This window comes from Polistes dominula, unplaced genomic scaffold (assembly GCF_049000335.1).
Source record: "Polistes dominula isolate Pdom_NZ unplaced genomic scaffold, Pdom_raw_medaka contig_82, whole genome shotgun sequence".
In the NCBI taxonomy this organism is placed as follows: Eukaryota; Metazoa; Arthropoda; class Insecta; order Hymenoptera; family Vespidae; genus Polistes; species Polistes dominula.
The window spans coordinates 1,198,480-1,225,259 of record NW_028301046.1 but is presented as its reverse complement, the minus strand read 5'-3'; the positions used below and the strand labels follow the sequence as shown (position 1 = coordinate 1,225,259).

Here is a 26,780-nt window from a genome sequence, read left to right as displayed (position 1 = left end):
ATAACAAAAGAATAATAATTATTATTTAATATCTATAATATTAGCAACATAGTAAAGTATTTTATTCAAATATTTACCTGTTATCATCAGCAGCAAGTAGTCAAGTTGCATTCCACGAAGTTTCAATACGATGAAAAAAAGAGTGATGAAGGATTATTGAAATGAAAATTATTAGGGGATAGTAGTAATTCCAATAAGAATTACAGTAAAGTAGTACTCATTGAAATAATTTCCTTTTTGCACGGCCTTTATTGCGATCAAACGTGCGGATTGTTTAAACGACACGAACGTCATTTTCGCAGGAGAGGTAAAAATTTGCTGCTTTAAATTTGCTCGCTCACACACGTCCTTCAATTCTTTTTATTTATTTAATTATTTATTTTTTTTTTTTTTTAATTAAACTCATGGATCGAAAAGCATGTTCTTTTTTTTTTATTATATTTTTTGTTGTTGTTGTTGTCTTCGTTGATCGTTACTTTACGTACTTTATATATATACACACGTGTACGTCGGCAACCCATTCGTTTTCATGCTATTGCAATGGGGGGGGGGGAAATCGATTCTCTCCCGATTTATTTATTTATTTATTTTTTTTTTTTTATTATTTTGTTTCTTTTACGTAACACACCTTATCGCCCGCTGCAGCTCGTTCATTTAAATCGATCTCTCTCTTGAATAAAAATCGATACCTATCACGCTTTTATCTTCAACGATTTATCTCGAGAGGATCGGCTTACAAGAAACGTTCCTCGTAAATCAACGAGCGTGTACTACTAATCTTTACTACATTACTATTTACTTAATAATCATAAATCTATAATCAATTGTGTGTGTGTGTATGTCCTGTTTTGTGTATGTATGTATGATAAGAAGACAGTCGTCGGATCGCTAAGGCCGAGTAATAGCTAAACTCTCGGTTTTGTTTTTTTTTGTATTTTTTTGTTTTTGGTAATAATAATAATAATAATAATAATAATAATAATCAAACGATAATTAAAATATGTGTCGTCGCATCAATCGCAGCGATTATCACGAATGAATTTATTTACAAGAATTAATATACAGATTAACACGAATACGCTATTAACGTGTAATGTGTGTTTTTCTTATATCATTCTCACCACTTCCTCCTCATCTTTCCGCATTTATATATATATATATATATTTTTATGGTTGTGTGTGTGTTTGTATTTGTGGGTGTATGTAAACGCATAAGTAATATGTAAATATGTGTTGTCTTTTTACCGATCTTCTCCGAATCGTAGTAGCATCGCTTGTTCGATATGCAAAGGATTATTTTCTTTCGCGAATGAAGGAGAGCTCTCAAACAAACAAAAAAAGAGAAAGAGATAAAGAGAGAAAGATAGAAAGAGAAGAGAAGAAGAATAAAAATTAAAATTAACAAAAAATAATATGACTTAACGTATGTACATACGTCATGCGATGATTTATAACGAAACTCGCGAACGGTTACCCGAGACTCGCGCGACCCTTTTTCATTCGTTTTACGTATAGTAGTACTTCTTCCCTTTCTCCACTTTCCAACACCCTTCGTTCTCCCTCTCTCTCTCTCTCTCTCTTTCACACTTTAAGTTTAACGAAAAGAAGAGAAGAAAAAAAGTTTCGTCATAAACGCCGCATGAATAATTCAACGAGTTCCTCCTCTCACGGTAGATACGATAATGATAAGCGATGCTCCGGTAACGATAATGGTTCGTAATGCTAACCGTAACGGTGATAATAACAAGGACTCTCGCCTATCATAAACGAGGAAGTGTCGACTTATTGCACACCGATATTTACATCGTTTATATATATATATATATATAATCTATTAAATCGAATCACCCGAGGTACGTTATACATCAGTATATACGTTTAATTATATCGTTCGTTTCGTCACACACAACACCTTCTTCTTTTTCATTTTATTTTTCTTGTTATTCTTCTTATTCTTTTGCCACACTTCAATCATCATCATCTTCTGGGGACTATCACTCTCTCTCTCTCTCTCTCTCTCTTAGACGAAGTTGAAGGTATCTTAATCGTTAACGAAGTATCTCCTGGACGAAGTAGAAGATCTCGCACTATAATAATCCACGGGCATCCTGTATGTTTCCTCTGGGCATTGATACCTGTAACAATTAATCCAAATAATAATATCAATAAATGTATGACAATATTCTAATGAAAATGTTCGATAAGAATTAACAATAACAATAACAACAAATAATCGATGACGATGAAAATTATGATTACTTAAGTATTAATGCCACCGCGCAGTAAAAATTCCGTTAATGCGCTAATAATGAGCAACCTTGTTGTTTGCACATAGCAATCATCAGGGTTTCGTCAGGGTTGCGTCAAGATTGCGTCAGGGTTTCTGTTCAGTACCATATCTTTTGTAGATGATAAACTTAATATTTTTTTTGGCTGGAAAATGGGCCGATATAGAATTTAACATAGATTCAAAACAGTTTCTATTGTATTTCCTTCATTTGATGCTGTCGCCATATGAACTCTGATAAATAAAATTCCAAATGATGTTTCGCATCTTGTTCTGTTTTTGGCAAATTCCAAATACGTATATTCGTAGCACTAAAAAATGAAGAAACCCTGACATAACCCTGACGAAACCCTGACGGTTGCTATGTGCAAACAACAAGATTGCTCTTTATTGGCGCATTAGCGGAATTTTTGTTACGGTGTTATGGCGTTAATACGTAAGTACCAAATTATGGTTTATATTTTTATCGAATATATTCGCGTATGAAGAAAAATATAAAGTGTGGAAGAATATTTCGCGATGGTGGTTAGCGGTAGCCGCGTCATCAGGAAGAAGTACATTGCTGTAGGTAGAAGGTAGAGGTCTGTCCCTTTGCGTGAAAAGTTGTATTGGTACACACACACTCTCTTCCTCTCTCTCTCTCTCTTTCTCTTTTCCATGGTGGAACGGCCACCGTCGGTGGACGTTTAACATATGACCAGCTACCAGTGTTATTAATGCGACGGTAGCGTCGTGCTCGGTATCTTCTTCTGAGCCCACGTACGTTGCTTACGAGAAAGAAAGAAAGAAAGAGATAAATAAATAAAGAAAGAGAGAGAGAGAGAAAGAGAGAGAGAGAGAGAAGCAAGGGCCACCCGCGGCTCCTTGCTCTCGCGCGCGCGACGTCAAGAAAGTTAGAAAGAGAGAGAGAGAGAGAGAGAGAGATATAAGTGGAATGGGCCCTTCTAATATCTCTTTCTCTCTCTCTCTCTCTCTCTGGAAAGAAGGAAGGACTCGAATCAGACCCATCGACTCCGGAGAGACGTAACACGAGACTCGGAAAGAGTGCGGGGCACGATCTCGCGCGAGCGAGCCGACAACTTTTTGGACCCCATCCTTTGGTACCAGGAGTTATGTCTTCCTGCCCGTATGTCAGCTAATTAATATGTGTTTAGGCCTGGAATGCGACCCTACGACGAATCCTTACATTGATTTTAATTTTTCTTTCTTTTTTTTTTAACCCCTTCCCTTTTCTCAGTGGAATTTGTTCTTGTGTTCTACATCCTTCGAGAGATTTCTCTATCTCAGTATCCCTTCTGAGAGTTTGGAATTTGATCATCCTCTTAGGACCACCGATACATACCTGTATGGTGGTTAGTTTCGAATTTGATTTTATCATGGTCGAATCATTCTCGATTTATTAGTATGTACCCTTCGCACCTTCGGAGTGCTGCTGCTGCTGTTGCTGTTGCTGTTGTTGTTGTTGTTGTTGCTGCTGGTTCATCGTCAAAAATTCATCGTGGGTGTGCCCACCTGTCCTGGGCCTTTTCTCTCTTCCACGAAAGAGAAAAAAAAACAGATACAACAGTAAGGAAGAAAAGAGAGAGAGAGAGAGAGAGAGAGGAGAATGAACATCGTGGTAGAGCCGAAGAATCGGAGAGAAGCAAAATATCTTTGCTGGTCGGTCAGACATTAGGAGTTCTCCGGGGTCCGGGGGATTATAAATCCTTAATACAGATCGGCACGCGATGCCCGGCTCGTTAAGGTGATACATGGCCGACTCTGGTGTCCTGGGGTGTACGGTAGCCACTATCCTCGCGTTTATTCGTACGTACGACTTACGTACGTTTACTTACTTACTTGTGCGTGTTTCTTCTCGTCTATGGGAATCAACTACACCCACACGTTTGCCAAGCCACCGTGGTAATAATGAGAGATCGGACGATACGGCTCCGATATTAATTGTGGGCATCGAGTGTGTGCCGTTGCTGCTGTTACTGCTGCTGTTGCTGCTGCTGCTGTTGCAGTTGCAGTTGCTGTTTCTGTTACTTTCTCTTCCTTTCTCTCTCCCTCTCTCTCTTCGTTTCCGAGACCATGCCGTGAAAACCGACTGCTACCGGCTTACACCGATCCTTCGATGCGATATGTCGCGATATACGATACAGGAACGATCGTGATTCTGATTCACAGATCTATCTTTCTCTTCTCTCTATCTCTATCTTTCTTATTTCCATTGAAAAGCACCATCTCAACCATTCCGATGAGTAAAAAAAAAAGAGAGAGAAAGAGAGGGAAGTTCGTTCCTAAGCCAATCGTTTTTATTTGATCGGAATCAATGTCTCTCCAGGTATTCCTATATCTTCTGCTTATTTTCTTTTTCTTTCTTTCTTTCTTTCTCTCTCTCTATCTTTCTCATCAATTCGCCGAATGAATCTTTCACTCAATCAGCTTAATCGCTAACATTAACGATACCTTTCTAGATCCTGAAGAGGTCTAACTAGTTAGCAAATGACGAGGTTTCAAAGTTGCACGTAGTTTACGTCAACTTTTAGACGTTGGTATGTTTTTTTTTTTTCAAGAAGAGATAAGAAAGCTAAAGATTAGAAAAAAGAGCAAAACAAGGAGGTAAGAAGACAGAAATATCGATGCTGCTACTGCTACTGCTGGTGATGGTAGTGGTGGTGGTGGTGGTGATGGTGGTGGTGGAGATAGACGACGAGTAAGAAGAAAATAAGAAAAAGAATAAGGGTGGTAGTGGGAAGGGGGTTGGAGAGAAAAAAAAAGGAAATCGTGATAGACGCGAAGACAAGGGGAATCACCAATCCTGGCTCGTCCTTTCGTCGGTGATTACGAGGAGTGGACAGATTGAGATGGTCCTAGGGCTCCTCCTCCTTCTTCTTCTTCTTCTTTTTTCGTCCTTTCTGTCGAGCGGTGTTTCCGCGACTCTCTTCTTCTTCTTCTTCTTCTTCTTCATCATCTACTATCTCGTTCTCTCAAACTGACTCTCGAATCATCTCATTCCCTCTTTCCTACCATCGACGAGGACGAAGAGCCACTTTGAAGATACGATCTCGAAACAAATTACGAGTCCTGCTCCTGCCGTTTTCTCCTCTTTCGCAGCTGGATTAAAATAATCGTGGCCCGTTAGCGGTCCAAAGCCCAGTATCGTTTTCCGTACTTTTTATTTTTATTTCTTTTCTTTTTATTTATATTTTCCTTTTCTTCTCAATCCTTTCTCAGCAAACAAAATCGACTAACACGAATTGAAATAAATATATGCAACAAATGATCATGAAAAATGATAATCACAAATCGGAATGTCGTGTTTTCTACAAATGTTGTTCACTTTTAATGAATCGAAATGAACAGGTAAAATGGTTAACTTAGTGTAACGTTAGTTAATACTCAAGTTTGAGATATAATTAATAATAATTCACAGAGTATCGGTTTTAAATTAACAAACTTTCGAGTTGTTTCATGAAATTGACGTGACAAAATCTGTTTGAAAAAAAATTATTTATCACGTGGTATAAATTATGATGCATATATGATAAAATATAAATAAAATAAGATAGTAAAGAAGATCAGATGAATTAGTTATCTTTCGAATAAGATAAAAAGTTAAAAACAAATTTTCTCGTTGCGATTCGTAAATCTTAGAAGAGAATAAAAGACACACACACACAAACACACACACTAAGAATATTCTTGCATCTACAGAAAATACTAGTGTATATATATATAGGTTTCGTTCTTGGACGGTCCATCGTTCTTTTCCGATCCGGATTACGGTAACACCTGCCCATCCGCAATTTTATCATCCTCCGTCCCGGAAGGATTTCAATTTTCTTCTCCCTACGGTCTTGCCGCCTTTCCCTTTTCTTTCTCTCTTTTTTTTTCTCTCTATCCATGGCTCTTCTTTCTAGCGATGCTCCTACTATTCGCTTTTTTCTACCCAGTAGAGTCCTAGGGACTCAATCTGTGTCTCATCGTGGATTATTGGGATTTCATGAGGATGAGGATGGAAGAAGGACATGGCTGGTTGACTGGTCGGTTGGTTGGTTGGTTGGCTAACTGGTTGGTTGGTTGGTTGGTTGGTTGGCTGACTGACTGACTGGTTGGCTTGCTAGCTAGCTGTCTGGTTGGCTGACTACTTGCTGTTGGCTTGATTTCCTGTCTGAGCCAAGAAGAAAATCGTTCAACGGAGGAAAAGACTGTCCGACGAAAACGAGACTTTAATTCTTTCTCTTCGTAAAGCCTCGACTTCATTTAGAAACGAAATAAGGATCAGTGGATTCTACTATTAGTAATAGTAGTAGTAGTATACTATCCTTTCGTCGTCTTTATGTCCTTTTTTTCCTTTGCTTTTTATTTTAACGATAAAACGTTTTTCCTTTTACGTTGAAATTCTCTCTCATTTCTCTTTTTTTTGGTTTTTTTTATTACCCAAGTACCAACGCTATAGAAATTTATCAGCATGGTTGTAATTAACTTGTGTATGTAATTTGTTACTTTAAAATATGATTACAAGTTATCAAATAATTTATCATAATTATCTCTAATTCTAAACATAATTAACGTAAGAACTTAAAACTATTTCATTGAAACAGGAAGAAATAGAAATAGAAATAGAAATAGAAATAGAAAAGAGAAACGATCGATTACGTTTACAGTATGAAACATCAAAGAGAGCTTTTCTGCCAACATTAGCACGTATAAAATAACCATACTACATATATACATACCACAAGCAGTATCCTTTTTACTCAATCCTCTCAATTCCTTCTTCGTTCCTTTTTAAACCTTCGTATTTCTTTTCCTCATGTATTTTCATTTCTAGTTATTTTTTTATTTCCAGCTTGTGCATCAACCATACGCAAAATCGATACGCGATGATTAATTTTCAATCGGAGCTTAATTACGCTACCCCCCCCTCCTACCTCCCCCCCCCACTTCCTCCCTCTCCCGACTAAGCCAGATAGAAGAGAGACGTGCGTCCTAGAACGATGAAAGGGCGGTCTACGCTGTTACGAAATAGAAAGAGAAAAGCCAGAGAAAAGAGCGTTGAGAAGAGATAGGGAATACAGATAAAGAGAAAAGGAAAGAGATAGATAGATATATATATATAGAGCCCTTTCTAGGGTTCTTTCAAATAAAAGGATCTCTTGCCGATGGAAGAGAGGATTGCGTCGAAAGACGAGAGAGAGAGAGAGGAGTGGTGGTGTGGTCCTCGAGTCAGGATGACGATTGCTAGGAACACGTGATTAGATGGTCCATCCTATCCCCCCTCCCGATCTACCCCTCTCAGCCCCGTTTGCACCCTTTGCACTCTTCCACCCCTCATCGTAGGGTGGAATCTCTATTCTCCCGTTCTGTTCTTCAGATTGGTCAACTCAACCGTGCGTCGTCGTAGTCGTAGTCGTCGTAGTCGTCATAGTCATCGCAGGGAAACGTAAAAAATGCAATCGGCTCTTACCGTAATGAAAAAAAGAAAAAGCGCCGACCAAAGACCCGACCCTGGGTAATTCGTAAAGACTCTCTCTCTCTCTCTCTCTCTCTCTCTCTCTCTGGGCAAATGTGAATGCATTCGCTCGCACAATTCTATTTCTACGATTCTCCCTTTTTTTTCTGTCGTCTCTCTCTCTCTCTCTCTTTCTCCCTTATTTTTTTTTTTTTTTTACTTTTTTACTCTCTCGTGAGCTAGCTTGTCGAGTATTATCGTCGTAGGATCGTTGCAATCGGGAGTGGGAGAGGGTTGAGGGGGTGGCGCCCTTTGACGATGATACAAAAATCGTAGGAGATGCAATTTGTCGACAAAACGAGATTAAACTATGTTCATAGGAAATTAAGTGGATTTATTTATTTTTTTTTTCTATAAAAAAAAAAAAAAAAAAAAAAACACAAGGAGAAAAGATTTGTGTGTTGTATTTTGTATATTGAAATATTTTCTATGTAGAGTTGTATTTTGTACAATTTTGTTGTTATTTGTAATGAAGAAATTTGTTCCCCTTTGTTGTTATTGTTGTTGTTGTGTAGTTGATATTAATTACGTTTTGTGTTAAAATATTTCTAAATTTAATAATAAATTTTGTTGTAAATTTGTACAAAAGAACAAAAAAAATAAAAATAAAAAATAAAAATAAAGTAAATAATGATAGAGTGAATATAAATGTTGAACAATTGAAAAGCCAACTCGTAAAGGAAACTCGAAGTATTTGAGAATGAGACCGTCTGAAGGGTAAGAAGAGTATAATTTGGAATGAGATAAGATTGCTCTGTGAAGAAAGGGGGGGGGAGGAAGAGAATGAGAGAGAATGAGAGAGAGAGAGAGAGAAAGAGAGAGGAAACTAGGAAGACAAGATTTCGACGACATCGAGGCAAGGAGAACTCGTAATTCTCCTGATTCATGAGACTTCTTACCCCGTGTGGCCAAAATAATTCACCCTAATGCCGCTTCATAACTGCCTCTGTCTCTGGCGCACGATTGTTTATTGCGAAAAAAGTGTCTCTTTAATACACATCGTCGCGTCTACAATTCCCACCTCGACTAAAGAAACAGAGAAAAATAAAGGAATAAGAAAAAGTAGAAAAATGAAAAAAGAAAGGAAAGGAAAAGAAAAGGAACGTTTTGGCATGAAAATGAATAACTCATACTTTGCAAATCATTTTTTTTTTTTTTTTTGATTCATCTCCCCTTGTACGAGTAGACTTTGTAAACTTACAGAATCTTTTCTTTTTTTTTGTCTATTTTTTAAATTACATATTTGTTTATAAAATAAAAAAAGATAGAGGGATAGGTACAACGTAATGTAATAAATTATAAATATGTTATCTCTATAATATATATATATATATATATTTTTTTTAATTTTCTATTTTATTATTTAAAACTACGATTAGTGTAAATTATAATTTATTATTTCTTTACGAATTTAACCCTGTTTCTGTAATAATATTTTTATTATAATTTTAGTAGCTATGGAATCATAGTATATTACCATGTTTCTATTATTATAACCATTATTTTATTATATATATATATATATTTAATAATTATATTTATTAATATAGTATTTAATATATTATTTAATATATTATTTAGTATATATATATATTTATTACATATATAATATATATTATACCCTTTTCGAGGAGGAATCTTTAGAAAACTGAGGAAAGAAAAGAAGCCAAAAAAAAAGAAAAAAAAGGAAAATGAAAATGTTACGAAACGAGGATAACAAGCATTACAAACGAGAGAGAGAGAGAGAGAGAAAGAGAGTTACCGTCGAATTGACGTACGAGCTAGGTGTATTAATTAGCGTCGGTAGAAAATTACGATCGAAGGATAGCCGGCCACGCCGCCGCAGGGTTGAAATCGTTATCGGAGGGTCGTCTCGCGATTTTGATTTAGCCCCAGCGGCCTCCACGTCAATTCTAATTGCGTTTGACAGTAATTTGGCAAGGGGGGTGTGGTAGCAGGGTGGTAGGGAGTGGAAAGGGAGGTGGATCTGATTGACGGCCCCGCCGTACTGGCGACGTTCGTTTACCTTCCCCACTTTTAACCCCACCCACTACTATTACTACTACTACTACTACTATTACTACCCCCTATCATCCCAATTTTTTTCCCTTTTTGTATACGTCGATACGAGATTATTTTGTTCCGTTTCTCTTGTATCCCCTTCTTTCCAACGATTATTACGATAATTATTCTTGACATGCGTGTAATCGTGACGATAAACGCGTATTTGTGGATACATGCGTGTCACGCATGTGTTAAGCGAGTGCAACACTAGTTGCAGCAGCAGCAGCAGCACGGTTGCGTTTACTAGGCTTATCGAATATCGTCAGTTTCATGCCAATATGCTTTGTTGATAAACCAAAGCCGATACAAGTAATATCGATGTTAATTAAGTCAGGGGGTAGATAGCAACCATGTAACGAGACCCGAAACAAGGGTTTGAAAGAATGGATAAAAAGAGATGGAATATTGTCGATCATTTTCAACAGTTTTAATTAGGTCTCATTCTAAAGAATATATATATATGTTTATGTATTCAAGATCGTGTAGATGGTTAAAAGAACATGAAGACCATGTTACGAAATTTTGTTTAAACTCTCGTACGATTGATCGAAACTTTTTTCTTTTCAATTGTTTACCATAAAAGTTAATTTGTTATTTTATTTTCTACAACAAATTTAATAACTTGTAGAAATAATATATAAAATACTAGGGGTGCCTCACCAGGCGTTGCTGTTGCTCACAATCAGTCCGATACACACGTCTTTAAGTCAACGAATTACCTTATACCGTCATCTCTTAGAATGATATAAACTATTCTATCTTTCAAGTTGGATTAAACTGCACAGAGTGTGTAAAATTTGATTAAAATCGGTTCAGTAATTTAGGAGTCCATTGCGGACAAACAACGTGACACGTAATTTACATATATTAAGATAATACTTTAATCTATTAATATAAAATAATTAATAAAAGATAATTAATATGAATTAAAAAGAAAAATTGAATTGCAATCATCGATTATGAAAAATATCAAAAATATGATTTATCTACATATGTAATGATAAATTATTAGTATTATTACAAAATGTATATGAATAGGTAATGTATGTATGTATATATTATATAGGATGGTATAAGAAGATGAACTATGTTGCACGAGTGTTTTAGAGAGAATGTACTCCTCAGACGATGATGGTGGTAGGACGATATAAAGTTACGAGCTGCAAAGTGGCAGAACGATCCGGTGTACAGCGGCATTGTAATCGGCGAATTAATTAAGCCATTAAGCAACGGCAGTGGCGGCGTTGGCGCACGCCTGTTAATCGTCAGATCGCTAATTATGCTAAGCGAACGAGATGTACCGTCGACGTATGGCATGTGCATGCAGGTGAATGCAGTGTGTGTTACGAGGCCGTATAGCACGTGCTGCATCATCGATCCATATATACGAAGAAAGGAGTTGCCACAAAGTGGGGGTGAGGAGGAGGAAGAGAAGGAGGGCGACCAGGGTGAACATGATGATACTGTTGATTGATACGTGAGATCACCTCAGAAAGAGATAGAAAGAAAAAGTATGTGTGTGAGAGAGTGAGAGAGAGGTCATTTTTTCGCAATATATTATTTTTATTTTATTATATTATATTTAAATAAAAAAAAATGATCGTTCAATTTTTATTTATTATAATTCTATTCTCGTAATAAAAATTTTTCTAATTAATATATATATATATATACTAACTATATATATATATTACTATATAAAAAGTAGTAAAGTAAAAGATATAAAGTATATATATAATTATATATAATAATATTATAATATATATTTATAATATAATTAATAATTAAAATTATAATATATATATAATTATTTATAATATATATAAAGTATTGTATAAAGAAATGATAGGAAAAATAAGAAATCGATGTATACATCATACCCCACTAGTTCTAATAAGCTTGCAAGCTCCATTAAAAGCCACTTACGCATAAAGAAATATCGTGAATTCCACTCTGTACCATAGGCTCTCCTTTTCTACCGATTCTCGATAAAAAAAAAAAAAAAAAATAAAAGGTAAGAAGATTCCCTCTCTCTCTCATCAGGTTTTACCCTCTTCCCGTCTAGCTTGAAGAAGAGAAATTTACAACACAACGAGAGAGAAAAAGAGAGAGAGAGAGAGTAGGATGAGGATGAGGAGAGGGTAAAAATCGTCGAGAAAAGAAATTACTTTCTCTTTTGTATTTCGGTATCTCGCGCGCGAGTTTTACCTTCCAGATAAGGCAGTGTGTAAGAGAGAGAGAGAGAGTGAGAGAGCACAGGGGGATGAGAGGAGGGGTGGTGAAGAAAGATAGGAAAAAGGGAGGAGGAGTAGAAGAAGAAGGAAGAAATGGAAGAGCACGGCCGGTCGACGAGAAGGTGGGAGAGGTGGTGAAGAGTAGTAGTAGTAGTAGTAGTAGTCGGAGGAGGAGGAGGAGGAGGAGGAGGGGCAGGGGGAAACGAGAGGGGTGGGTTTATCTCGCTCATCCTCATTAAAACCCTCCCAAGCCAGCCGCTTCTTCTTCCTGCGGAACCTCGATTCTCTTTCTCAACGTTTTTCTTCTTTCTCTGTTCGTTTGGCACGAATCCGCCCCCTTGGTTCGCACACCACCACCACCACTACCACCACCACCATCATCATACAACCAACGCAGCAGCCTTTACGATTGCCCACGAACGCGTGCGCGCGCGCGCGTACTATCATGAAAGATGGAAAGAGAAAACTGTAAAGCTTGTGGTAGGTAGATAGATAGATAGGTAGGATGGATGGATGGATGGTTGGTTGGTTGGTTGGTTGGTTGGTTGGTTCGTTGGTTGGTATCCCTCCCACCCCACTGACTTGTTGTAGCACGCTCTATTAATTAAAAAAATGGGGACTCCGAGGGAATGGTGGTCAGTGGTTGAGGAGAGATATGCGGTACGTTAGCTCACATCGACGCCTCCGTAATTGGGAAGGAAGAATATTGAAGAGAGAAAGATATATGAATTTATATAAGAGAGAAAAAGAGAGAGAGAGAGAGAGAGAGAGAGAGAGAGAAATATGAGACGTATCTCTGTACAACGATACATCTATCTATCTTTTATCTATATTTTATATATTATTTTTAGTATGAATGTGTGTTTGTGTACATATATATATTCAATATTTCTTTATGATCTGCGAATCTTTCTAATCCTTTAATTTAATTAAATTTTTTTTTTATATATATACAATAAATATATAATAAATATTATATTTCTTCCATATGTATTTTTTTTGTTAGTTATATATATATATATATAAAGGTATACCCCTATTATAGGTAATAATTATTATACCTAATTTTATTATTAATTATAAATTATAAAAGTATATTAGGTATAATATTTGTTACCTATATAAAGGTATACCTATTATTTATTATATTAATATTTATATAGAATATAATATAATATATTATTACGTTATATTATATAAATTATACCTCTAATTTTATTATAAATTATAAATTATAAATAATAAAAGTATATTAGATATATTCCGTATAATATTTGGTACCTATAATAGGTATACCTTTATAAAGGTATTATGATATACCTAAAAATAAAATTTATTTATTAATATTAATAATTTTAAATAGAAACAAAATCCTTCATATTCTTGCACTTCCATAACAAAAAAAAAAAACAAATCAAAAAAGATGTAATAAGATAAATTTGTAGATAAGTTTGACAACATTTTTGGTTCGTCAAAACCAAACACCGAACCGTTAAGTAGTTAAAATGCTTATCTCAAAGAAGAAGAAGAAGAAGAAGAAGAAGAAAGAAGGGTGGTGGCTAAAACAAAGGGTTGGTTGGTTCGTAGACTCGTGGTGGGTTGGTCGATGGTTTACTAGGAGCGCCAATAGGCGCTCGAGCGTAAGCTCTTCGTCCTTTACGATCTTTCCTTGAGATCCTCGTGCTACGAATGGGGGAAAGGGAAGGGGCAAAAGAAAAAAGAAAAAAAAAAAGGGCTCTTTATCCAGGAAGGTCTTAAGATTTCGAAAAGGGTTCTAGCTCGTTTCTCTGGACCCTCGTAAAAATCGACGAATCTCTTTCACCATAAGGGGAGGACAGGGAGGAAAGGGAGGAGGAGGAGGAGGGGGAGAGGAAGAGGAAAAAAAACGGTGGAAGAGAAAAACCGCTTGCTTGATTCTCTGTCGATCGCCATCTTTCTTTCATTCTTTCTTTTTTCTTGTATTTTTTCTTCTTTTATCGACTTATTCAACGTTCTTTTCTCTATCGCCGTTAAGTTTCAAATTGAACGATAAATTAGTCCTCAAATGAGATATCCCATTACAATTTTGATATCGTTCATGTATTTCTCATATGTGTGTGTGTGTGTAATAATGTAAAACATATACGTGATTGCATTGTGGTAGTTCGTGTAACATGTGGAATAAATTAGGATGGTTAAATAAAATTAGGATACTTTGCATGTTTCTTGTATTCGTATAGATTTTATGATATCATATATATATATATATATATATACATGTATATACCTACTTCCGGTTTATTGAATATATCTACATACGATTGAGTTAAATTTGTGTGATAACGTGATAACGTAATAACCGATTATTACGTTTTTAGGAATGATTTTATTAGGTTGAGTCATAAGTAACTTCTGATACGGTCATGTAGAATCTATTTTTCGTATTTACCTATTATAAGTCATCGAAATAAACGGATTTTCAATATCTTAATATATATAATTACGTCAGGTCACGTTGTTTGTTCGCAATGGACTCTTAAATTACTAAACCGATTTTAATCAAATTTTGCACACTCTGTGCAGTTTCATCCAATTTGAAAGATAGGATTGTTTATATCTCAATTTATAATCGAATTATTTGTTTATTAACAAAGAGTCATGATTATATCTGTTAGTTCGATAAGATTCTAAAAGACGGCGGTATAAGGTAATTCGTTGACCGTAATACTCACACGTTATCGATTAATCGAATTGTGATAAACATATAAAATAATAACATATAAAAAGGAGGAAAAGGATAATTCAATGAAGAAAGGTGACAAATGTCTGACAATCGTGGAATCATGGATGATCATCTTACTCTTTGTCATCATAACGTATCTCGTTTATTTAACACTTATTTTTCTTTGTATTTTTTTTTTCAGTTTTTTTTTTCAGTTTTTTTTTTCAGTTTTTTTTTTTATTATTATTATAGGTACATCCTTACGCGTAAAGATCTACATAAAAACTTATTAAAACGAGCTTAATCATATGTTTATTATTAACTGGTTCTGGGCTGGGGGGCAGCTTCGCGTGTTGTATCAGCGCACAGTATGCCGGTTGTTCTTTTCTAAAAGCAAAAGAAACATCATCGAAAAAAAACTTATAACAAATTTTTTTATCTCCATTTTATGATATCATTATACAATATATTAAATATATTAAATATATTTTTTATATATCAATAATAAGATAATAAGATTAAAAAAAAAAAAAACAAATTATATACACATTAATAAACTGATCTATCAAAGTTCGAAACAAATTACGATATGTAAATTCGTATTGGATAATTAAACGTAGAAGAACTTTGATAAAACGCGTGTTAAACAAATGAACAATGACAAAATGATACACCATCGAGGAAGATAGAAAAATAAATTGATAATAAAAAAAAGAGAATATATATATATATATATATATATATATATATATATAAAATCAAATAATTACAAATTTCAAACTTAATTAATGACAATTGTAATGCATAACAAATAAACAAAAGTTGATTAGTTCGATGAGTTATAAGGGGTCCGTCAGGATATGCCAACGTAAAAATGGTAATATTCATTTATCCATTCCTAATGGTTGCTACCAGATCCACTGGGAATCATTCGAGTAATATACAGATACAAAAAAAAAAAAAAAATAAAAAACAAGAAGAAAAAAAAAGGTGTAAAAGTTGTGGCAACGAGTTTAATCCCGCGGAATCGATGAACAACGATCGTCAGCTTCTTCCAACGCGTCAACCTGGAACACGACTTTCGTATCCCGCCATTATATTCTTCATAACTCTCATCGAGTTCCCGAAGGACCTCCTTTTTTTCCTCTTCTTCTTTCCCCCTAATAACAGAGAGAAAGAGATAGACAGAGACAGAGAGTGAGAGAGAGAGAGAGAGAGAGAGAGAGAGAGAGAGAGAGAGAGAGAGAATCTACAAAACGTTGTAAACCGGTGTACGACGCATACGCACGTAATTAATAATAACGGAGTAATTATCTCAGGGAGTGGAGGCCCACAAGTGGCTTCCCCACCCCTGTCCTCTTCCCATTTTAACCCCCCCTACCCCTTCCCCCCTCCTTTCATCCCGCATCTACTCGAGAAACCTTCAACATTGCTTCTACTAACATTGTTCTTACGCGTCGTGCATATTAACAATCTGCGATACACATGGATACACACGCGACGATGCTTCTTCTTCTTTTTCTTTTTATTTATTTTTTTTTTTTTTTTATTATTATTTTTCTTCTTCTTTATCTTTTTCGTCATTCTCCACGATCGACGTTAATTATCTCACGTGCATTTTATATTATTTCTTGGTTTTTTTTTTCTTCTTCTTCCTCTTATTTTCTTCTTTTCTCCCCCTTTTTTCCCATTCTTTGGGAATTGATTTGATTGGGAAAACGATCCAATTTCTTTTCTCTTTTCTTTTTTTTCTAAAGACCTAAGTGTATAAACTTATGTTAGGTTATTTTTTTTCTTTTCTTTTCTTCTCTCTCTCTCTCTCTCTCTCTCTCTCTCTAGCGATTTTTATATTCTATGCATTTATATTAATATCTTCGTGAGATTATATATTCACGATAATGATATCAGATATTATCCCGTATAACTCGATTCACATGGCAGATGGTTGCATTATATTAATTTAACTGTAAGAACGTTGTGAAATTTTTTATTTTGAACATTTACAAAGATAAGGGTAATGAAGTGTAATAGGAAGGAATTATTTTTAGTCTGGTCAAATAATTATTATAATATAGAATATAATAAAAAAAAAAAAAAAGAAGTGTTTCAAGTGTAACTTTGTAAAGAAAAAACAACCCTCATAATTGCACGTGACTATAAAATCTCGAGGGTTTTATTTCTATAAAGATAAGGGTTAATAGTAATTAAGTATTTTTTTAAATGTAACTAAGTCAATATTATTTATAATATATTTATATAGTACAATGTATTTTAAGAGTAAGTTTGTAAAGAAAAAACAACCCTCATAATCGCACGCGATTATAAAATCTCGCGTTTTTACTGTTTTTTTTTTTTTTTTTTAATTTCGATATTTATAAAGATAAGGGTTAATAGTAATTAAGTATTTTTTAAATGTAGCTAAGTCAATATTATAATATATATAATAAAATATATTTTAAGTGTAACTTTGTAAAGAAAAAAACATTCACCCTAATTGCACGCAACTACAAAATCTCGCGGTTTTATTTCTATATAGATAAGGGTTAATATTAATTAAGTATTTTTCAACTATAACCACGTAAATATAATACAAATAATATAATAAAATATTTTAAAAGTAACTTAGAAAAAAAACATCCCTCTAATAGCACGCAACTACAAAATCTCGCGATTTTATTTTTATTTTTTAACTTCGATATTTATAAAAATAAGGGTTCATATTAATTAAGTGTTTTTTAACTATAACAACCTAAATATTATAATATATTTACTAAAATATTTTAAGTGTAACTTTGAATAGAAAAAACACCCACCCTAATTGCACGCAACTACAAAATCTCGCGATTTTATTTTTATTTTTTAACTTCGATATTTATAAAAATAAGGGTTAATATTAATGAAGTATTTTTTTTTAACTATAACCACCTAAATATAATACAAATAATATAATAAAATCTTTCAAGTGTAACTTTACAAAGAAAAACCAACCCCTTTCTCAAATAACACGTGACTACAAAATCACGCGTTTCTTACAACCAATACAATTAAACACGATCAAGAAGGAGAGAATAAAATAAGAAAGAAAAGAAAGAAAGAAAGTAAAAGAGAGAGAAAAAAATGGTCGAGGAAAGGACGGAGATCCGACAAATGAATTTTTATTGGCTCTCGTTTCTCCGACGGAGGCTTATCAAAGCGACCGTCCGATTGGCACAATAGTCGACGAACGGGTGCCAGATGTAGGGTCGAAGAACCTAACCCCCACCCTAAACCTTCACCCTTTCCACCCCCATTCTCCTCCCCATCTCCACCTCTCTCTCTTTCCTTCTCTCTTTCTCTCTTTCTCTCTTTCAACGTAATTATTTTTGCGAGGGTGAGAAGCTCTGGTGCTGACAGGCCCGACTCGATAAAGCCAAAGAGAAAGAGAGACTAGTATAGGAAGCTAAAAGAAAAAGAAAGAGAGGAAAAGGGATGGTGATGGTGGTGGTTATGGTGGTGGTTATGGTGATGGTGGTTGTGAGTTTCATTGACTGAGAGACACGGGCAGACTTTCGACGAATGAGAAAAGAGAGAAAGAGAGCAGGTATAGTACGTTTTGCTGACTATGAGAATGAAAGAGAGAGAGAGAGAGAGAGAGAGAGAGAGAGAGAGAGAGGAAGATGGAGGTAACTAGAAAGATAGAAAGAGAAAAAGAATATTACAGGTAGCTAGGAATGCCAAGAGGAGGAGAAGGAGGAGGAGGTGGAGGAGGAGGAGATGGAGGAACGCATTTACAGTCGCGTGAGGCGACGACGAGGCCGCGTAAAGCCGCGAAAACAGAGATGGAAACGAAGGGAAAAAGGTTCGTTCATTCGTTCGTTCTATCATCGACGCGTGCTGGACGCAACACAGAAAGAGAAAGAGAGAGAGAGAGAGAGAGAGACAAAGATTCGTGTCATTGGCAGCATATCGACTAAACTGGAAACTGACAGGTAGGACACGTTGGCATGTCTATAGAAAATGTGCTCACGGTTATTTAAGCGACGGAGAAAATAAACGGCGTCGATGATACGACCTTGAAGGTGGTGGACGAAACTAACTCTTTCTTCTTTTTCTCTTTCTCTCTTTACTTGATTCTCAATAAAAAAAAAAAAAAAAAATGTCTATTCTTCTTTGATAAAAATATAATATATATATATATATATATATATATATATTTTTTTTGTTGTATTTCATTTAATTATATTAACACACCTTGAGTGGTAAACGAGTAAAGTCGTTTTTCTTTTTATTTATTTGTTTAATATTACTTTTGTATTTATATTAAAATATTTTGTATTTTATATTAATTTATATTATTATTTATATATATATATATATATATATATATATATATATATATATATATATATATATATATATATAAATTACGTCACGTCACGTTGTTTGTTCGTAATGGACTCCTAAACTATTGAACCGATTTTAATCAAATTTTGCACACTCTGTGCAATTTCATCTAATTTAAGAGAGAGGATAGTTTATACAATATATAAATAAAAATAGTTTAAAATTCTATATATAAAAACTTATTAAAAAAAAAAAAGCAAAAAATTAAAATAAAATAATTATATTAGAAAAATTGTAATATATAAATTATACAAAATATTAGTAAATATTATAAAAAGAAACCTAATATTTAAAAAGGAATTTTTTTATTCGAACTAGAAAAAAATCTGATCACACTCTAAAACTTTGACAGCAAAATTATCAAGCAAGGATGTGTTAAATAATTCAAATAAAAAACAATAATATAATGGGTCGATTTAAAATTGTATCAATGATCGATACGTGATTTATCGATATTATCTATAAATATATCTATATAAAAAAAAGGATCGCGATTTATCAAGGATATATATATATATATATATATATATATATAAAAAAGAGTTCCTAAAGATCCTTTACGAGATCCCTTCTACTATGTCTTAATCCGGTTCTAATCAAAGAGGATGGCCCAGAATGATTTGGACGAAGTAGAAGGCGGTAAGAAGAAGAAGTAGAAGAAGAAGAAGTAGAAGAAGAAGAAGAAGAAGAAGAAGAGGAAGGTAGGATGACTTCGCTGGAAGAACTCGAACTTGCCTTGCCTTTGCCTTTGCCTTACCTTGGCTGCCTGCTAGAACATCGCCACTCTTCTGCTTCAATTTCTGGCGTCAATTAAAAAGTGACGCGGACCGAGGAAAATCAGTAATTAACGACGACGACGAGGCGGCGACGGCGGCGGCTATTTCTTCTTTTCGATGTTCCTTCACTTTTTGTTTCACCCCCCTCCCCCCCTCAACCCCCGCCCACCCCCCTTTTTATTCTTTTTGTTTGTTGCATTCCACACGTGTTCTCGTCTTTCCCATTTTACGTCTAATCCACCATTTAACAATGTATCTCCAAAGTATTCGACAATTTTTTGATTATTATCGAATTATCGATGATTTTAATTTGATGTATAAGAAATAGATAAAAAATAGATAAAAAATATTAGATGATTAGATATATTAGTAAGGAGTAATAATTTGACATTTGACATCTAAATCATTTACAAAGTATTCCACGAATTTTGGATGATTATTATTGAAATATCAATGACGTTAAGATGAAATAGAAAAATATATGATTTCACATATAAAAAATAGATAAAAAAATAGAAAAAATAATATTTGACGATTAGAAATATTAGCAACGGGTAATAATAACTTGACGTAACCATTACCATTTTTATGTCAAAATCATTTACAATGTATCCTACGAATTTTGGTGATAATATATCGAAATACCAATGACGTCAAAATTAAATCACGTGTCAATTTTACATATCAAAAAAATAGATAAAAAATAGAAAAAATAATATTTGACGATTACTTATATCAACCATGAGTAATAATTTGAACTACCAATAGGATTTCGTTGTTTTCGTTAAAGACAAACATTTGATCCTAGTTCAAAGAAGAAGAAGAAGAAGAAGAAAAAGGAAGAATGAAGGGAGAGAGAGAGAGTGTATTTCGTATCAGAAATATTACCAGGATTATCGTATTGGACCTGAAATAAACCACCATCGGTGAACTTAACGATCCTCCTTCTTCTCTACGTGTCACAGTGAAACGGCTAACCACGATTCGAGCGTGTCGATAAAAGGGAAGCTTCACAAGCTCGACGAAGACACAGCTGAAGTTCGTTATACGTCGTGACTCGACAAACCCGATTTCTTCGACGATCTACCTTTGACTATCTTCTTCTCTCTCTCTCTCTCTCACTCTCTCACTCTCTCACTTTATTTATTTCTATCTTTCTCAGGGATTCGCGCGTGCTTACCTATCTCTGTCTCTCTGTCTCTTTCTCTTAAACTAGCATCTCTTGTAAAAGCGTACGTTCAACGAATCCTCCAAGTTTGAACTCCTTTCGCTTAAAAGAGAGAGAGAAAGACAGAGAATCGTTAAAGCAACTCGATAATTGTAGCAAATCCGTGGTTACACGGTCATAGACCGTACGATCGTACTTAAACGCTTAATTATATACGGCCAGAAACCAAACGAGGTGGGGTAGGGAGTAGGGGGGGTATTCAGCAATATCAAGAGTGTTGCTAAAACGATAAAAACTAACGAAGGAAATTTGTCTTTTTTTTTTCTTAATCTTTTTCTTTTTCTTTTTCTTTTCTTATTCCTAGGCGTCAACCATTATTATTGCTATTCGTAGCCGATTAAACCGACGGCGATTACTCTCGGAGTAGTGGTCTTCGATAATCGGACGTTTCTCGATCAATCGACGAGATTAATCCCTATCGCGAATGGATAGTAAGGGAAAAGAGAGGGAAGGGGAGGGGGATGAGAGGGGTTTGCTTGAGCTTCGAGCGTCTATAGCAAAACTCGATCGGCAGAAGATCGATAATAATCGAATTCTAAAGACCTCGCGAGTAGAGTAGGATCGATCGGCATAAGATCTTTCGGTTTCTTCTTTTTTTTTTTTTCTTTATTTTGTTTTTTCTTTTTTTTTTTTACTTATGTACTTGGATAGATACTATCCAATACGTACGTGTATGTACCTACATACACATACACACATACGTTATGTTATATATATATATATATGTAGTTGTGTAGATCGTTTCTTTAACAACGAACAATTTTATCCCTTTCTCACGAGAACACCCGCACCTCATTAACGAAGGCAACGACGATTAATTAGTGCCGAGTGCCATAACCGATAAAAAGCGTACGAATTAAAATCGAGGTAAAAAGGAGGAAGAATAAATCTCTGGTGAACGTCGAGGAGGACATAAGAGAGAGAGAGAGTGAGAGGAGAGGAAGAGAGAGAGAGAGAGAGAGAGAGAGGAAAGAGAAAGAGAGTCGTACGAAGTGATTAATCGACGCGGGTCGTTAAGAGAATTTCGCACGTGGAATATCGAGTCCCGCATCGCGAAGAGTCTCCAAGCACGAAGAAGATAAGCGAGCGTGAAGTTTTCTACAAGAACGAAATCATTTCTTCATTTTTCTTTCTCTATTTCTCTTATCATCATCATCATCATCATCATCATCATCAACATCATCATCATAATTTCATATATAGAACTACGTGAAATTGAGGCCAAAATGATAGTTAACTGGAATAGAGTTAAATGTTCACGCGTGACACAAAAGAAAAAGAAAGGAATATAAATAAATAGGAAAAATTGTTGTTATTGTTGTTGTTGTTGTTTTATTGGTTCGTAAAGAAAAAAAGAAAAAAAAAAGGAATGAGCGAACCTTCGGCTAATTACCTGAAATAACCCATTAGTCCTGTAGTCCTTCCCTCCCACCCTTCCTGCCTTCCTCCCTCCCCCCTCCACCCACCGATCATCCAACAAATTACAAGGCGAGGAATGAAACAGAGCTGGCGCGTCATCTTTGACGAGTTAATTTCGAACAGGGATCAGTACTCAAAAACCCCTCCTACTCTTTCGATAGCCATTACTCTTCTTCTTCTTCTTCTTCTTTTTTTTTCTTGTTCTTTTTATGGTTCGAATAAGCCGTTTCCATGAATCAGCGGTATTCCATGATCATGGAATATCGAAACTTTGAAAGATCGATTGGATCGATTTCTATCAACGGTATCTATAATCCTTTGTGAAGTTTGTGTATTGAAAAATAATATATAATATATCTAGATAAATATGTATAAGATCATATATATAAATGTGATATATTTAATTTATATATAATTATTATTATTATTATTATTATTAATTGGCATTAGGAACTCGAAAGTTCATTGTCGCAAATATCAAATTCCACGAGTGTTCTCGTCCCTGAGTGCAACCCAATTTATATATAATATAAATAATAATAATAATAATAATAATAATAAAAATTACAGTATAATAGACTACACTGAATACACAAATATAATATATATTTAATTTATATATAATAGATAATAAAATTAAAAAAAAAAAAACAAAAAAAAATACAATGTGTAATAGACTATACTGAATACACTATAGACCTTGATACTACGTTAAGCGATAAAAAATGGAAGGAAGAAAGGAAGGAAGCAAGGAAAGAAGGTAGAATCCCTTTTCGCTAGATGGGATAACAAAATGTAAAGTCGAATTTTACGGAGTAGATCCACGAAAGTCCCTGTTTGATGTTACGTAGCATAAGGAGGACAAAAGGCGGATAACCGCTTTATACAAAATACGGGGGTAAAACGAGGTGAAAGAGACAGAGAGAGAGAGAGAGAGAGAGAGAAGAGTAGAGCAATCACCAGCGATTTCATAGCTGTCGTCCTTGGCTGGAAAGACTTCGAGTTCCGTTTCAAGGTTGTGCTGGTGCTTCTGCTGCTGTTGCTGCTGCTGTGGTTGCTGCTGGCGTTGCTGTTGCAGGGCCAACATCGGTGAGGGATACCAAGAATGACGAGGCGCATTCCCAGCTTACCCTCGTCGTTCTTGGCTAGGAAGCTTTCCCTCTTGAAAAAATTCGGGATCGCGACACTTCTCTCTCTCTCTCTCTCTTTCTCTTTCTCTTATTCTCTCTTACTCTCTCTCTCTCTCTCTCACTCTCTCTCTGTGCATGTCTTTCTCCCATCACCTCCTCCTTCATCCCATGCTGCACCTTTTTCTTCTTCTTCTTCTTCGATTTTTTTCTTCTTCTTCCCTTAACACCTGACGTTTGAATTTTTAATTGACTCCGAGAGGTGAGATGAACGAGGTGTCAGGTAACTTTCTTGTCGATGAATAAAAGGCAAAAAGGTGCATTGGGTGCCTGGCGTGCTTGGCTTGGCTTCGTGCGTGCGTGCGTGCATGCGTGCATGCGTGCATGCGTGAGTACGTACGTGCGAATGTACGATGGTAATTGACGATTATCGGCAAACGACCCACTGATATTTCTCATTGGATATTAAAACAAGGAGTAATGTTGTAAGATGAAGAATAAACAATAACAACAACAACAACAATTATATACGAACGTTAATTATCGAACGAATATTTAAAAAAAAAGAAAAATGTAATATTTAGAAAAGAATTAGTTAAAGAAACGTGAACGAGAGTTGATCATCAAAATTATAAAAGGGAGAGGGAATAGAAAAAAGTTTGTCGAATGTTTCGTCGATTAGGTAAAGGCATCGCGAGTTAAATTGGGTTGGGCAGGGAACGATTTGGTGGTGGTGGTGGTGGTGATGGTGGTGTATCGGGCCCGGATCGAAGATGATCGTGAACAAGAAATGGTGGAACGTGGCAGGCTCGTTTGACCGAAACGAAAGGTGTCTTTCGGTTTTTGCCGTCCAATCGGCCAAGACTAGTCCCTCGGAAACGGGCTTTGGGAGAATTTTTTGAAGTAAGCTTCGTAATTAAAGCGGTAGCTTTAAGAAATGGTCAGGGTGAGTGAGGAGGTGTCGAAGATCGGTGCTGTTGGTGTTGGATACTCCGTTAAAAGAGGAGGAGGAAGAGGAGGGTGAGGAGGAACTCGAGTAGGCCGATTTTGCGGGCGTTTCGAGACTTCAATTGGATCCGAACCTTTCGATCGATCTCGCCTAGTTTGTCCGAGCGTAACGAACGTGCCGTGGAGATCGATCTGTTGAGCGAAACTGGGCCAAAACGGTTGTGATCGGTCACGGGAAAGATAGAAAGAGAAAGACAACTATCTCTCTCTCTCCCTCTCTCTCTCTCTCTCTCTCTCTCTCTTTCTCTCTCATACACAAACTGAGATTTTCGATCAATCTTCGTCGACACCGAAAAACGTTGATGGCATCTTAATTGTAACATCGTTTTGTCCCGTAACTTGTACAATTCGTTGCTAATTAAGTCGCGATCTAAGGCAGATTGAAAAAAAAACGAGTCAAAACAAGGAGATCGTTATTATAAGTTGAAGAAAAGAAAAAATAAAAAGAAAAATAAATAAGAAACTTTAAACTATACAAAACAATATGATTATGAACAAAGTAATAAAAAAAAAAACAACAACAACAAAATAATCTTCCCCTTTAAAAAAAAGTAAAAAAAAAGAATAAAATATCTGACGAGGACAAACAAATCTGAAAGGAATATATCGAAGGTATAGGTGATTGGCAACTCACCGTGAGGCGCGAAACAATCAAGGATTCTGATCCTTCGTCGTTGGAGAAGTTCGAATTAGCCGGTAAGAAATTTGCTCACGTTGGCCAGGATTCTTGTACGCGTACATTGCCCGTCGCGTTCCAATCCCTGAAACATAGATCAAACAAGCCACGTCTCAGCGAGCTGTTGACTTGCTTATACGAATTTATCATCACATGAAAAAATACATAATCATCTATTTAAATGATATTATTGATAATTAAACTTACTCTAAAGTAAACGGGGGTGGGGCGTGAGGGCGTAAACACGAAAGCATAAACACTTCCTAAGAAGGGGGAGGGGGAGAGCAAAATAAAATAAACCACACCTGATATCTGAATGAAAAAAAAAATCTAAAATAAGATAAGATAAGAAAAGAATAGAAGCAATTTCAGTATTCATCGAAGAAAATATTAAAACAGGCTCTCTCTCTCTCTCTCTCTCTCTCTCTCTCTTTAATGATGTTAAAGTTTCTCGAAGTGAATCGAACGGACGTTTCGTTTCAAGTCCTCCTTTCGTCTGCGAGCATGGAGGTCGGATATGAAAAGAGAGAGAGAGAGAGAGAGAGAGAGAGAGAGAGAGAGAGGAAGCTCGTAAAGAACTCGAAGAAGAGGGCCCCGTACGTACGTAGACCGACGATGCTCGAAGGATCGTGGACGTGCTCGCCACGAAGGGAATGTGCAGCGTGATGTATGCGACTTCACGCCTGACTCACGTCCGCGCGCATCAGAGAAACGCCTGATATTAAGATACGCGCGGTGATACATTATAGAGACATCATTCATCGACCAAGTCTTTCTATCCTTCCTTCTTCTCTTCCTCTTTCTCTCTCTATCTCATTGAGTCACTCACTCAATCCATCCCTCTCTCTCTCTCTCTCTCTCTCTTTCTTTCTTTCTATCCATTCCTCGTTGAGTGCCGACCCTCCCTTTGACGTGCCGCACCGATCGTACCGATCATCGGGAGAACCTCTCTTTCTCTTTCTCTTTCTTTTTTTTTTTACAATCTTAAAGGTGACTATAAAATTTCACTAAAATCGATAAGGAATTTGACTAATTTATTTAATATATTTTTTTTATAGTTTATTATATATTAATAATTACGTTTTTGTGTAGTCTCTTGTTAATCAAAATATATGGGTGTATATATATATATTTATAATTGGTTTGCTTCTAGTTACAATCCTAAAAGTGATATAACAATTCCCTAAAATCGATAAGGAAATCGACCAATTTATTTAATATTTTTTTAATAATTTATTATATATTAATAATTACGTTTTTGTGTGTACTCTCTCGTTAAACAAAATATATATACTTACATATGTGCACATATACACAGACATATATATATATATATATATATATAATTGGTTTGCTTTTGTAAATAAGTCGACATAT

General features: G+C 35.3%; 1 protein-coding gene across 3 annotated transcripts in view; it reads right to left on the bottom strand.

Moving 5' to 3' along the window:
* Positions 1 to 570: 570 nt before the first annotated feature.
* The window catches only part of SoxN (SRY-box transcription factor soxNeuro), a 126,971-nt gene continuing 100,761 nt past the window's right edge, over positions 571 to 26,780 (bottom strand). The window contains exon 3 of one of the 3 annotated variants that reach the window (XM_015320801.2): positions 571 to 2,135. In XM_015320801.2, coding sequence (XP_015176287.1) covers positions 2,042 to 2,135 — 94 coding nt within the window. In that variant the 3' untranslated portion in view covers positions 571 to 2,041. Of the gene's footprint in view, positions 2,136 to 14,828; positions 15,174 to 25,361; positions 25,489 to 26,780 lie in introns of those variants that run through there. The other 2 variants (XM_089175341.1, XM_015320802.2) reach the window with 2 other exon arrangements.